This window comes from Neovison vison, chromosome 7 (assembly GCF_020171115.1).
Source record: "Neovison vison isolate M4711 chromosome 7, ASM_NN_V1, whole genome shotgun sequence".
Taxonomy (NCBI): Eukaryota; Metazoa; Chordata; class Mammalia; order Carnivora; family Mustelidae; genus Neogale; species Neogale vison.
Genome location: NC_058097.1, coordinates 201549362 through 201562756, shown reverse-complemented (window position 1 = coordinate 201562756; position 13395 = coordinate 201549362). Strand labels below are relative to the sequence as shown.

General features: G+C 38.1%; 1 protein-coding gene across 8 annotated transcripts in view; it reads right to left on the bottom strand.

Annotated features, from left to right (window-relative positions):
• C7H11orf80 (chromosome 7 C11orf80 homolog) overlaps nt 1–13395 on the bottom strand; it is a 101696-nt gene that overhangs the window by 27875 nt on the left and 60426 nt on the right. For all 8 annotated transcript variants that reach the window (XM_044259777.1, XM_044259778.1, XM_044259780.1 and 5 more), the window contains 4 exons: nt 12659–12714; nt 11929–12000; nt 10336–10531; nt 1074–1224 (listed from right to left, as the gene is read on the bottom strand). In XM_044259777.1, coding sequence (XP_044115712.1) covers nt 1074–1224; nt 10336–10531; nt 11929–12000; nt 12659–12714 — 475 coding nt within the window. The remainder of the gene's footprint in view (nt 1–1073; nt 1225–10335; nt 10532–11928; nt 12001–12658; nt 12715–13395) is intronic.

The window sequence follows — 13395 nt, the reverse complement described above, 5'->3', positions numbered from 1 at the left end:
GCAAAAAATGAAGGAAACCAACAAAGCATGAAAATAAAAATTGAAAGAGAAAAGGAGATATGGAGAGCCCTAGAGACTCAAAAATTTTAATCGCATGACATCCCACCTGTTAAGACCAGGCATTCTTTCTTCACAAAAGCACTCACCTCCACAGACAGACCCTATTCAAAGACACCCTCCTTTCATTGCACCCTCTGTAACAATTACCTACTCAAGAAAAAAAATCCTTACTCTGAGTCATACTTCCTAGAGAAGATTCTATCATTTCCCCTGAGATACTTCACCCCAGGAGGCTTCAGTCTTCTCATTCCAGGCACAGTTCTAGAATGCCTCTTCCCACTGGTCACCTTCCTCAGCATCCAGTTTACCAGACTACCTCCTAAATTTCAGAGGATTGTAGCAAACAATAGTCAAGCTCAAGTCTGTAAACCTCCTAGATATCACCTCCTGGCTGCATATCCCTACTTTCCAGTTTTGTTTTTTGGTCCAGTTATTAAGTGTCCAACTTTCGGTGTGATTCACCCCAAGTTAATGTGGTTAGGATCTATATGAATACTACAGCCAGCGTCCTAAGCTGATTAGTGTGGTTTATACTCCTGCTTTGAATTTATATGGTGTTCTAATTTTTTATGAGTAATTTTATGTGAATTTTCTCATTTCACTAGAAAATATTTCTCTTCCATAATAGTTCAGTGATGTTACTAACCTTTCTAAAACCCCAGAGTTGACAGATTAAGGTACGACAGCAACCCTCTGAACAAGTCATTACAAGATGGAGGCCTACTGACTATCTCTAGAGGACCAGGAAGAGAGAAGGCAGTAGAAGAAATGAGAGGAAAACCAGCATTAACAGGTAATACCAAAACAGTTAGGCTCTAATGCATCTTTGACTATTGACCTCTTTGCCGCACTTCATGTAGATTCCCAAACTTAGACCCTCACCAGCAGCCCCCAACATAAACCATCAGATCACTGTCTCCTATTTTTTATGTACATCTGCTATTCATATTTCCTTGCATTTTTCTAATATCCTCCAGGTTTCTTTATTCCTGTGCAAAGAGAGGGAGATGTACCTCTATCCAAATTGAGATCCAAACTGGGCACCATACACAAGTGGTATTTCTTCCAATCAATGAAATAAGAGGTATCTTTGAAGACAGTAGTAGTTGGTTGCTCCTGACCTGGCAATATCAGAGGCAGACCTGATGGTCCATAGAGAAATATGTATAGTTGCTAAAGAAAACTACTAGATTTTAGTTTTTTATGACTATGTATTCATTTGCATAAAACAAACATAACACTGACCTGGTTCACATTCCCAGAAATAAACTAGCGTGCTAGATGATTACCTATTCCTTTCCACATCGAATAGAGGTGTGAGGCACCAGAGAAGGTCCACTAGAATCCCTAGAAATTTATTCCAGGTTTAATAAGTGTGTGCTACAGGTATAGTATTGGGACATCTAGTTTATATATTCATCCTACTTATTCCATCATAGGTTTGAGTGGTACTACAAGCTAAACACCATATTAAATTCAGAGGATACAAAGATGAATATCCAGATTTAATACCTACCTTTGAGTTACCATATTTATAGTACTGGAGATACAGGTAAAAATCAGTAAAATATGGTGTGATACACACTAGAATAGAAGTATATACAAAGAAATATCTTTCAGTAAGTATCTGAGTATATTCAGATTAAGAAGGAAATTCTTTACCTTCTCTAACCCTATTCTCTAACCAAGACCAAGGGGGCAAGGACCTCTGAAATGGTTTCCTTCTCTTGATTTTGCTCCTCCCCTCACCCCACCTTTTACCCAGGGTTTCTTCACCTTAGCACTACTGGCACTTCAAGTCAGATAATTGTTGTAGGGGCTGTCCTGTGAACTGTAGGATGTTTAGCAGTACCCCTGGCCTCTACCTACTAGATGCCAGTAGCAAGCTGCTCCTGAGTCATGACAGTCAAAAATTCCCCAGACATTCCCAAATGTCCCATGAAGGCAAAATTCTTCAGTTAAGAACTAATACTTAGCCCTTTTTGTCCCCTAAACCAAAGCTAAATAAACCAGAAATATATTTTCCCGTATCTTTTCTTGTTTTCATCCTCTTTTTAACAGGGTACACATGAAGAATTAAGTGTGAAGATTAAAATCCTCTCCCGTAGGCACAATGAAAAGTCCCAGCAGAACAAGGCAAGACAGTACCCCTAAATGAAGTCGCTGTCACAAATCCAAGATATTTACACAGGAGCTAAGGCCAACACATTCACTTTTTAGAGCCAGGGGAGCTTTGAGGTACTGCGAACTTAGTAAGAGTGGACTGTCTGAAGAGTCAAAATGTGTGACTATCTTTTCATTGGGTTGTTGAAAACATTTACATTTAATATAAGTACTGTTATGGTTAGGTTTAAATCTACCATCTTATTATGTGTTTTGCATTTGTTTCTTGTATTTCCCTCTTTTCTATTTTTGGATTCTATTTTGGACTCAGTTTTTTTTTGTAATTCCATTTTTAACCTCCTTTTTGACTTATTCGTTTTAATTCTTTGCTGTAATAACTTAGGGATTGCTTTAGGCTTTATAGTATACAACTTTATCACTACCTACTTTTAAGTGATATTATAAGAGTTAACACACATAAAGTATAAGAATCCTGCAAAAATACTTCCATTTCCCCCCCACCCCCGGTCTTCGTACTATTGTCACTCATTTTACTGTGACAAAGCATATAAATCTTATATACCGATGGCTTTTTTTTTTTTTTTTTTTTTTTGCTTTAAAAAGTCAACTATCAGGGTACCTGGGTGGCTCAGTGAGTTAAGCCACTGCCTTGGGCCCAGGTCACTATCTCAGGGTCTTGGGATCGAGCCCCATATCAGGCTCTCTGCTGGCCGGGGAGCCTGCCTCCCCCCCTCTCTCACCTGCTTCTCTGCCTAATTGTGATCTCTCTGTCAAACAAAATCTTTAAAAAATAAAAATAAAAAAAATTTTAAAAGTCACTGTCTTATTTTTAAAAATATGGCAAAAATCTTTTATATCTATTCACATAGTTATGGTCTCTAGTGCTCCTCTTTATTTGTGTAGATCCAGAATTCCATCTTCTGTCTGAAGCATTTCCTTTAACATTTCTTAGAATATAGATCTGCTGGTGATTGAAATCTTTTGTACATCTGAAAAATTCTTTATTTTGCCTTTGTTTTTGAAAATATTTGCTTTTGGTATAGAATCCAGGTTAAGTTTTTTTTGTTTGTTTTTACTATTTTAAAAATGTTGCTTCAGTGGCACCTGTGTGGCTCAGTTGGTTAAGTGTCTGACTCTTGATTTTGGGTCAGGTCATGTTCTCAGGGTCGTGAGATCAAGCCCCACCTTGGGCTCCATGCTAAATGTTCAGCCTGCTTAAGATTCTCTCTCTCCCGGGGCACCTGGGTGGCTCAGTAGGTTAAAGCCTCTGCTTTCGGCTCAGGTCACAATCCTGGGGGCCTGGAATCGAGCCCTGCATCAGGATCTCTCCTCCGTGGGAAATCTGCTTCCTCCTCTCCCTGTCTGCCTGTCCACCTACTTATGATCTCGCTCTCTCTCTCTCTCTGTCAAATAAATAAATAAATAAAAATACTTTAAAAATAAAAAAGAAATGTTATAAAAAAAAAAGATTCTCTCTCTCCCTTTCTAGGAGGCTGGGTGGTGAAGTGGGTTGAGCGTCTGACTCTTGGTTTCAGCTCGGGTCATGATCTCAGGGCCCTGAGACTGAGCCCTGTTTTGGGTTCTGTACTCAGTGGAGAGTCTGCTGGAGAGTCTCTCTCTTTCCCTGCCCCTCCCACGTTCTCTAAAATAAATAAATCTTTAAAAGGGGGGGACAGCGCCTAGGTGGTTCAGTTGGTTAAGCAACTACTTTCAGCTCATGTCTGAGTCTTGGGATCGAGTCCCGCATCGGGGGGGGGCGTGCCTGCTCAGTGGGGGACACTGCTTCTCCCTCTGACCCTCTCCCCTCTCATGCTCTCACTCATTCTCTCTCAAATAAATAAATAAAATCTTTAAAAAAGCAAAAAGATTCTCCCTCTTCCTCTGCCCCTCCACCCCCCACTCATGTGCTCTCTCTTAAAAAGAATAAAAATAACAAATAAAATAAAAACATTGCTTAACTTTCTCCTAACTTACAGTTTCCAATGAGAAATCTTAATTCTCATCTTGGTTCCCCAGTATATTATATATGTCTTTTTACCTTAGTCTCTTTTAAAGTTTTTTTTCTTTATTATTGGCTTTAACCAATTTGATTATGATGTATCTTGATATAATTTTATTCAAGTTTCTTATGTTTAAAGTTTGTTGATCTTCTTGCATTTGTAGATTTATACTTTTCATCAAATTTGGAAATTTGGGGGAACATTATTTCCTCAAATATTTTATCTGCCCTCCCTCCCTGCAGGAATCCAATTACATGTCTCTAAATTAGGCCACTTGAAGTTATCCCACAGTTCACTGAAGCTTTGTTCACTTTTTTAGTCTTTTCTGGGTTTCATTTTAGTTTCTATTGCCATGTCTTCAAGCTCACTAATATTTTCCTCTGCAATGTGTACATCTGTCACTGATCTCATCCAGTGTATTTTCATCCTAAAAGTTGTGATTTCTATGTCTGGTTGTTCAATTTGGGTGCTTTTTAGAGCTTTTGCCTCTTTACTTAAGATGTTCAATATTTTCTTCTCACACCCTGAATATATGGGTACAGTTATACTTGTCTTAATGTCCTTGTTTACAATCCTATTACCTATGTCATTTTAGGCAGTTCTCATTGACCAATCTTTTTTCTTTCATTATGGGTCCTATTTTCCTGTTTGTTTGCATGCCAAGTAATTTTTTATTGGATGCCCAGCATTATGAAGTTTATCTGGTGAAATGCAGGACCTTTTTGTATTCTTGTAAATATTCTTGAACTTTTTTTCTCAAACACTATAAAGTTACTTAGGAATAGTTTGAGCTTTTTGGATCATACTTTCAAGCTTTGTTAGGTGGGACCAGGGAAGCTAGGGCTAGGGCTGACTCCTCCACTATATTCAGGCAAAACCTTCTTAGGACTCCAACTGATACTTTATGAAATATGAGGTTTTCTATCCTGCCTTGTAGGAATAGAAACCATTCCCAGGTCTGTGTGTACTCCAGGAATTCTCTGTCTGGAGCTTTCTCTCTATATTCATCTCCTCTTTGGTACTCTGTAAGTTCTAGCTCCCTGAACCTCCCTAAACTCTCAACTTTGTCTTCTCAACTCAGAGATATCACTAGACTCTAGCTGGGTATAACCTCCCTATGAAGTTCTCTCTAGATTGTACAGTGGTACAACACAGTGTTTGTTCATATCTCCTCTCTATAGACCCACTGTCCTATACTATCTATTGTTTATATAACTTGTCCATTTTTTTATTTGTTCATGGTAGGAAGTTGGATCCAGTCCCTGTTATTTGTTCTTGGCTGGAAGTAGAATTTCTGAAATTGACATAATCTCATGGACTTTGATAGCTTCTTTGCTTTCTGGATTAACGTAAGATACCCAGGCTCATCTTGTAGATTTTTTTTTTTAAAGATTTGATTTATCTATTTGAGAGAAAGCATGCATAGGGGTGACGGAGGAGGGAGACAGTGCAATGAGAAGGGAAGAGGGGGAGGGAGAAGCAGACTCCCCACTGGGCAGAGAGCCCCAAGTGGGGCTCAACCTGAGCCGAAGGCAGATGCTTAACTGATTGAGCCACCCAGGTGACCCATATCTTGTACATTTCTACTTTAGACCTGGAATCAGTCATTCGTCCTTTTTAGTGAGCAATGACATTTAGAGAACACATTCTAGGTACTAGGGAGTGCTCATTGTTCCTACACTTGTTTGTTTTTTGTTTATTTAGCAGACAAAGCTAAGAAATATATAATTTCAAAGGTCAGAAAACTTGGGGGTACACACTGGTATCTTTAATTCCACTTTAAAATTACTTTAAAAAGGGGCGCCTGGGTGGCTCAGTGGCTTAAAGCCTCTGCCTTTGGCTCAGGTCACGATCCCAGGGTCCTAGAATTGAGCCCTGCATCAGGCTCCCTGCTCAACAGGGAACCTGCTTCCTCCTCTCTCTCTGTCTGCCTCTCTGCCTACTTGTGATCCCTGTCTGTCAAATAAATAAATAAAATATTTTTAAAAATTACTTAAAAATTTTTTTATTTCAAAATAAAAACATTTTTTGAATTTATACTCCTGTATCTGTTATCTTATGCTACAAATTTTGGTTCCCAACAATGTTAATATAATTACTTGCTTTATAATAAGTAAGTATATAATAATTTCAGTATAATACCAATGTTATTACTAAAAATCAAGGTCACTAAAAGAATTTCAAGAGTGCTTTACAGTTCACTTCATTCATAGAGTATATCCCACCATGAATGTACATCAAAACAGTATATTCTAAAGTCAGCTGAACTAATCTTTTTACTGTATGAATTATGACATTAATCTATATGGGTAAGTTCATTATCTTTTATCTTGAGAAATACTTTTACAGTATTTCTGTAAATACTGGGATTTCTGTAAATTCTGGGATTCCAGCTTGATTTTTTAGTTTCAGGACATTAACACTATTATACTACTACATCCTGTTGGAATGGGGAAGTCAGCTGCAATTTGTTTCTCTTTTGAAGAAAATCCATCTTTCTTAGCTGATTTTTCTTCTTGTTTTTGATTTTCTACAGGTATATATATCTTTTTATTTATCCTGCTTGATTATTGAGCTCTAAAATCTGTTTTAATTGCTTCCGCCATTAGTTCTTCAAAGACTGTTTCTGCCCCATTTTCTCTCTTCCCCTTTGGGACAGAAATTAAATGTACATTAAATGGTCTCACTGTTTCTTCTCACCTGTTAACTTCTCTTCTGTATTTTCCATACTTTTGTCTCTATTTTACTAGTTTTTGCTATCCTCATCTTCTACTTTACAAATTCACTTATGTTATATCTAATCTGTTGTTAAATCAATTTAATTTCAATATTGGTCATTATCTTTTTTGATTCTACAAGTTCTGTTTGGTTCTTTTAAAAATTTTGTCACATTTTATAGTTTACAGTTCCCTGGCAAGATTTTTAATGTTGGCTTTCAATTTCATAAGTACAGTAAACATAATTTTTTATTTTTAAAGTCAATGTCTGATATTACCCATATCTGGAGTCCCAATGGGTGCTTCCGTTGCTTCTGTTTTTGCTAGCTTTTGTTCATGTTACCTTGTGCACTCTTGTACCTAGGTGTGTGTGGGGGGTGTGTATGACAGAGAGAAAGAAATGTGCACATGAGCTGGACATTTTGAGAAAGCATCTGTTAAATAATCTGAAGCATAGATGTGGTCATCTAACTATCTAGAAAGAATTTTTGTTTGCTTCTACAGGGCATCTGGGAGAATTAGAAATCTAGAATCATCTTAATCCATTCTGAAAGCTTAAGATTTTCTAGACTTCCCAGATGACCCAAAAAATATATGAGCTCATGTGAAGGATGGTTTATTTCAGGTTCACCTTACTCCATAAAGTGTAAGCTTTTAGTTATCCCTGCCCAAAACAAGAGGAACTTTTAACAGCACCCCAGCTCAGCAAGCCCTAAACTCTTTGGCTTTTTTGTCCTACATCAATTTGGAAGTGCATCTTAGCTTCTAGGCTGTTTGCTCTAATTTGCAAATGACCTTAGGGCAAAAGCAGCCCCCAATGTTGGGCTCAAGCATTGTGATTCCTGTTTTCTCCTATGTTGGCCCAGAAATTTCTCCCTACTCACTAGCTCTTAGATTCTTTTATGATGTTTTAATATTTCATACAGCATTTGTCCTCAATGGGAGGGTGAGTCTAAATTACCTAGTTTGCCATTTTCAGAAACTGTAATCCTACCAGAGTTTTCTGTTAGTTCTCTTTCTCTTCACTAAAACATCACCTCTCTAGAGTCTCCTTGGGCTATAATATTTAAGTAACTTCCCTATCATTATCTCTTTACCTGCTTTATCTTTACTGTACTTATCACTACCTGACATCTATTTATTAAAATGTCCCACTAAGGGGCGCCTGGGTGGGTCAGTCAGTTAAGCAACTGCCTTTGGCTCAGGTCATGATTCTGGACCTCAGGATCAAGTCCCACATCTGGCTCCCTGCTCAGTGGGGAGTCTGCTTCTCCCTCTGACCCTCCCCGCTCTTGTGCTCTCTCTCTTTCTCTCTCTTTCAAATAAATAAAATAAAATAAAATAAAATGTCCCACTAAATGTAAAGTTCAAGAGGATAGAAAATGTGCCTTATTCCCTCTGGGGAATGGGATGGGGAGGAAGGAGAAATTTTTATATTTTACTTTATCCTCTTCTATATGACCTAGATATTAAGGTTTTTAAAATCCAAAAGTCCATGCATAATCTTTATCACCATCCCACTCCTTCCTCCTCCCTAATGATATTTTCAGCTAATATTTATTCCATGACCTTCGCCTTCTGCTGTTCTTACTCTTTATACTCTACTATATAACTACATTTACTCATATAGCTTCAGTCATATAACAATAATACCTAATATTTATTGAACACTTATTAAATGTCAGGCAGTATGCTAGGAGGCTCACATAGATTACTATATAATCAGTCCAAAAACAAACAAATCACAAAAGAGTAACTAAAACAACAACAAAACCTTTGCAAGGGGAAATAAATAAATCTACCAAGTAGTATTATCTCTGTTTTAAAGCTGATGAAATAAAAGTTTAGGCTGTTAAGTAGGCTACATAAAGTCACAGCCAATTAGCGGAGAATCTGGCGTTTACACTCCTGTGCCGCGCTCTAGCCACAGCACTGTGCTACACTAAGTCCACGGCGGAAACGTTGACGCTCAAAAATATATCTCTAAATCTGATCACTTCCAATTTCCAGACCAAAATTTCTATGTAGCTGCTTGCCATTTTCAAGGGACATCCTGCAGGAACCATAAACGTGTTTAAACCTCAGCTAATCTTCTTTACCTTCCAAATCTGCCATTTATGATTTGTTTCTAATTGACAGTATCATTATTCTATCAGCCATATATGGAAATGTTTTTAACCCACTGAGCCACCCAGGTGCCCCACTATGGAAATGTTTTTAAACAGCTTACTGAGTTTTAAAGATAACACATAACATACAATTTACCCATTTAAAGTGCACAGTTAAATAGGTCACAGTATATTTAAAAAATTGTGCAACCATCACCACCATCAATTTTAGACCATTTTTATCACCTCCTAAAAAAATCCCTCTCTATCCACTTTCTGTCTCTATAGATTTGCCTCTTTTGGATGTAGAAACCTGGACATCAACTTTGGCCATTCCCTGCCCCTAATCTCTCCCTACCCTAACAATGAATTGGTTGCCTCATTATGTTGATTACTTCCAATGATAAGTTTCTCTTTTCTATGCTCCTCACACTTTTAACGGAGGCAAGCATTATCTCTTGCTGAGGTCACTTATGAATATACGTAGTGTTTACTGACTTCTCTCTCCTACCCCACTGCATAATGCTGCCTGAGACTCCTAAAACATCCAATGATTTCCCACTATAAAGACAATGAAGTTTACACTCCTTAGTGTGACTCACAAGAGCCATGTTCAACTCCAACTACTTTCCCAGCCTCATCTCTCCTGCTTGCACCATTCATTCCATGCTTCATTCATACTAAATTACATGACAAGCATGTGGCACATGTGTCACATTTTATAGTTTCCAGTTTTTGGAAAAATTCTCAAGCTTGGCTTTCATACTGGATTTTTATTTTTATACAAATCATACTGGCTTCTAGGCATGGAGTTTATATGCCAAGGATTTTTTTTTTAGAATTGAGATATAAAAATTCATTTTTGGGGGGGCACCTGGGTGGCTCAGTGGGTTAAAGCCTCTGCCTTCGGCTCGGGTCGTGATCCCAGGGTCCTGGGATCGAGCCCCACATCGGGCTCTCTGCTCAGCAGAGAGCCTGCTTCCTCCTCTCTCTGCCTGCCTCTCTGCCTACTTGTAATCTCTGTCTGTCAAATAAATAAATAAAATCTTTTTTAAAAATTTCATTTTTTTCAGGGTGCTTGGGTGGCCTAGTCAATTAAGTGCCCAACTCTTGATTTCAGTGCAGGTCATGAGCTCAGGGTCATGGCATTGAGTCCCGCATTGGGTTCTATGCTCAACTCAGAGTCCGCTTGTCCTTCTTGCTCTGCTCCTACCCCCACTCACTGTTTCTCTCGCTCTCTATAATAAATAAAGAAAATCTTAAAAAATTCATTTTTCAAGACAATGAATTTGAAGATTTTGATGGACTCTGTCATCAAAAGGATATGGAAACCGAAGAAATCCTATTCAGCTGGTTGGGAAAGACCTCTGGGCAGGGACACAGAGCAGCGGCTGGAGTCAGTGTCAGCTCTCCCAGCAAGCCCATGCCAGCCATGTCATCAGGGATGAAAAGCATTACTGGATGTCCTAGGACAGGATGGATTCTGCTGCAGAGTAATTCAGCTGTAGCAAATTTTGGTTTACTGTGAAAAAACAGGTAAGACAAATTTAAGCTTTTTTGATTCTTAAGTTTTTTGGTTTTTTGTTTTGTTTTGTTTTGTTTTTAGGTAGGGTCCACAATTGGGTGCCTGGCTGGCTCAGTTGGTAGAGTGTGCAACTCTTGATCTTGGGGTTGTGAGTTTGAGCCCCACACCGGGTGTAGAGATTACCTAAAATAAAATCTTTAAACATAAATAAATAAAGTAGACTCCACACCCAACAAAGACTTTCCTCTCTCTTTAAACTGATGAGGTCATCCAGGAAGATATGTCCACAAACACTGGCTCAGAGGCTTAAACTTTTTCAGAAAATCTGTGTTAATGAACTGTCTACCTGTAAAGATTGTATGATAGCAGAGGACTACAAAAGAAAGTTAAGGTTGGGGGTTTTGTTTCCTGCACATATTAAAGAATTTTAAAAATCTGATCTGAATTGTAATTCTGATTAAGAGTAAAACTAAAAGGCCACGAGGAGTCTCTTCAAGCCTTAAGATCCTATGACTAACAGTGATGATTCAGGGCATACAAATGGAGTTGAAAACTACTGAATAAAGAATAAATGAGTTGATCTTAATAACAAATTAGTCTTGGGGCGCCTGGGTGGCTCAGTGGATTACAGCCTCTGCCTTCGGCTCAGGTTGTGATCTCAGGGTCCTGCGATGAGCCCCACGTCGGGCTCTCTGCTCGGCAGGGAGCCTGCTTCCCTTTCTCTCTCTCTCTGCCTGCCTCTCTGCCTACTTGTGATCTCTGTCAAATAAATAAATAAAATCTTTTTAAAAAATTAGTCTTTTTCTTGCTATAATACACGTTCACTTTGGATTCTGTGGTAAATGGACAGCACAGGAAGGCAAGACAGAGGGTTCTATTCCATTTATTTACCATCTACTCCATGGATTTTTTCGTTTTTCTTTCTTTCTTTCTTTCTTTTTTTTTTTTTTTGTAATTTGAAGAAGGTAAAGGTAGAGAGAAAGAGGATTTCCAAACATATGCAAAATGCTGACGCACAAATAATAACATACAAAAAATTCCTTTCTATTCATAGTATCTTTCTATCCAAGAGTTCAGGTAACTATCTAAAAAGTCATTCCTCTCTTCTCATATGTAAATAAGAATGAAATTAGCAGGGTTTGTTTTGTTTCATTTACAGATGGGAAAGAAAAGGGACATGTCCTTGGGTCAATTAGAATATATTCAAGAAACCAGAAATAATAAATGTTTTCAATACCAATAGCTTCAAAATTCTACTTTCACTTTTCTGACAGAGAATCTGATACCTGGCACTAAGAAATGACAAGTGAGGCTACTTTCAATTTCTACCCACATTCATACTCGTAACAGGAGATTAAAATGTGGAGAGGGACCACAGTGCTTTTCCCCTTCACCTCACATAATGCTGACAGCTTATAACAAGAGCAATTCCATTCGACAGGTTCAAAGTGGGTTCATTCTTTGTCCTGCAAAGCAAAGAAAAACTAAGCCATATTTCAGGGATTCTAAAACCAATATTTACCTGATACAAATTCTGGCCCATGACTACCATCACCCCCAAAGATTACTAGAATTCAATAGTCGATTAACTAAGGGGAAAATGGCAATTTTTAAGATCACCCACTCAAGGGAGAGGAAAAGAAATGAAATGTTTAGATGAATCTACCTGCTCATTAAAAGCTAATATAAGAAAAGAAATTTATTCAATCTGAAAAAAAAATAATAGCTAACATAGAATAAGAAAATGTGGAGCTCTAAGAAAATTAGATTCAGGGTGAGTTTGGGTCAACAGGTCAAACTGTGGGGCACCTATGTGGGTGATATAGCTGGCTGAGCATCCAACTCTTGATTCCGGCTCATGTCATGATCTCATGGTCATGAGATCAAGGCTTTCCTGGAGCCCCGCATCAGGCTCTGCGCTCAGAATGGAGTCTACTTGGGTTTCTCTTACCCTCTGCCCCTCCCTCTCACACACAGGTGCATAGGTGCACTCTTTCTCTCTAAAATAAAAAAATCTTTAAAAAAAAGTCACATTGTGAAGCTACTAGAAACAATACAATAATGATGGAGAAAAACTATTAAGCCACAGACAGCATAAGCTTAAGCCAGGATTTGAGGACTTACCCAAAGACTTCCACGGAGAGGACTCCATTCACTTTTACACTGAAATTAAATTTAATCTGCAAAGTAAATGGAGTATGAGATTTAACACGAACCAGGACAGAGATTAAAAACTTCCATACTTAATTCCCAAAGGGGAAGATATTCTTTATATCCACTTTTTTTTACTTGTCCTTTCCCTGAACATAATATAATTAATACAATTACCATTAATCTGTGCTCAAATTCTGCATCTTAAATAAATTGAGTCCTAGACTTCAATTCCAAGTGGCCACAGATTATCACAAGAATGAACCCACTTTGAACCTGTCAAAACTACCCTTTGTTCTCTGTTCTTTTCCCAATGTTATCTCTTCTCCCTAAACTTTAAAGGGACTATCAATTTTTCTCTCTATTCTTTCCACTGTTTTTATACATAGAACATTCCATGCTTTTTCTTCCCCTGCCCGTCTCTGACTTTTGTCCTCCCTCCAATTCACTTCACTGTTCTAATTATTTCCTACCTTTGACATACATTTTTCTTTTCTGTGTAACATAACGGGTAATCAAGAACTCTAGAGCCAGACTGCCTGAATTCAAATCCCAGCTCTGCAAGTTACTTAACCTCTCTACCATAGTTTCCTCAGCTATAAAATGGGAAGGATGCTGATAAAACCTACTTCACAAGGGCTGCTGCATGGGGTGAGTGAGTGAGTGTGTGGAAAGCACTCAGAATGGTGACTGGCATAATAAGCACTGAA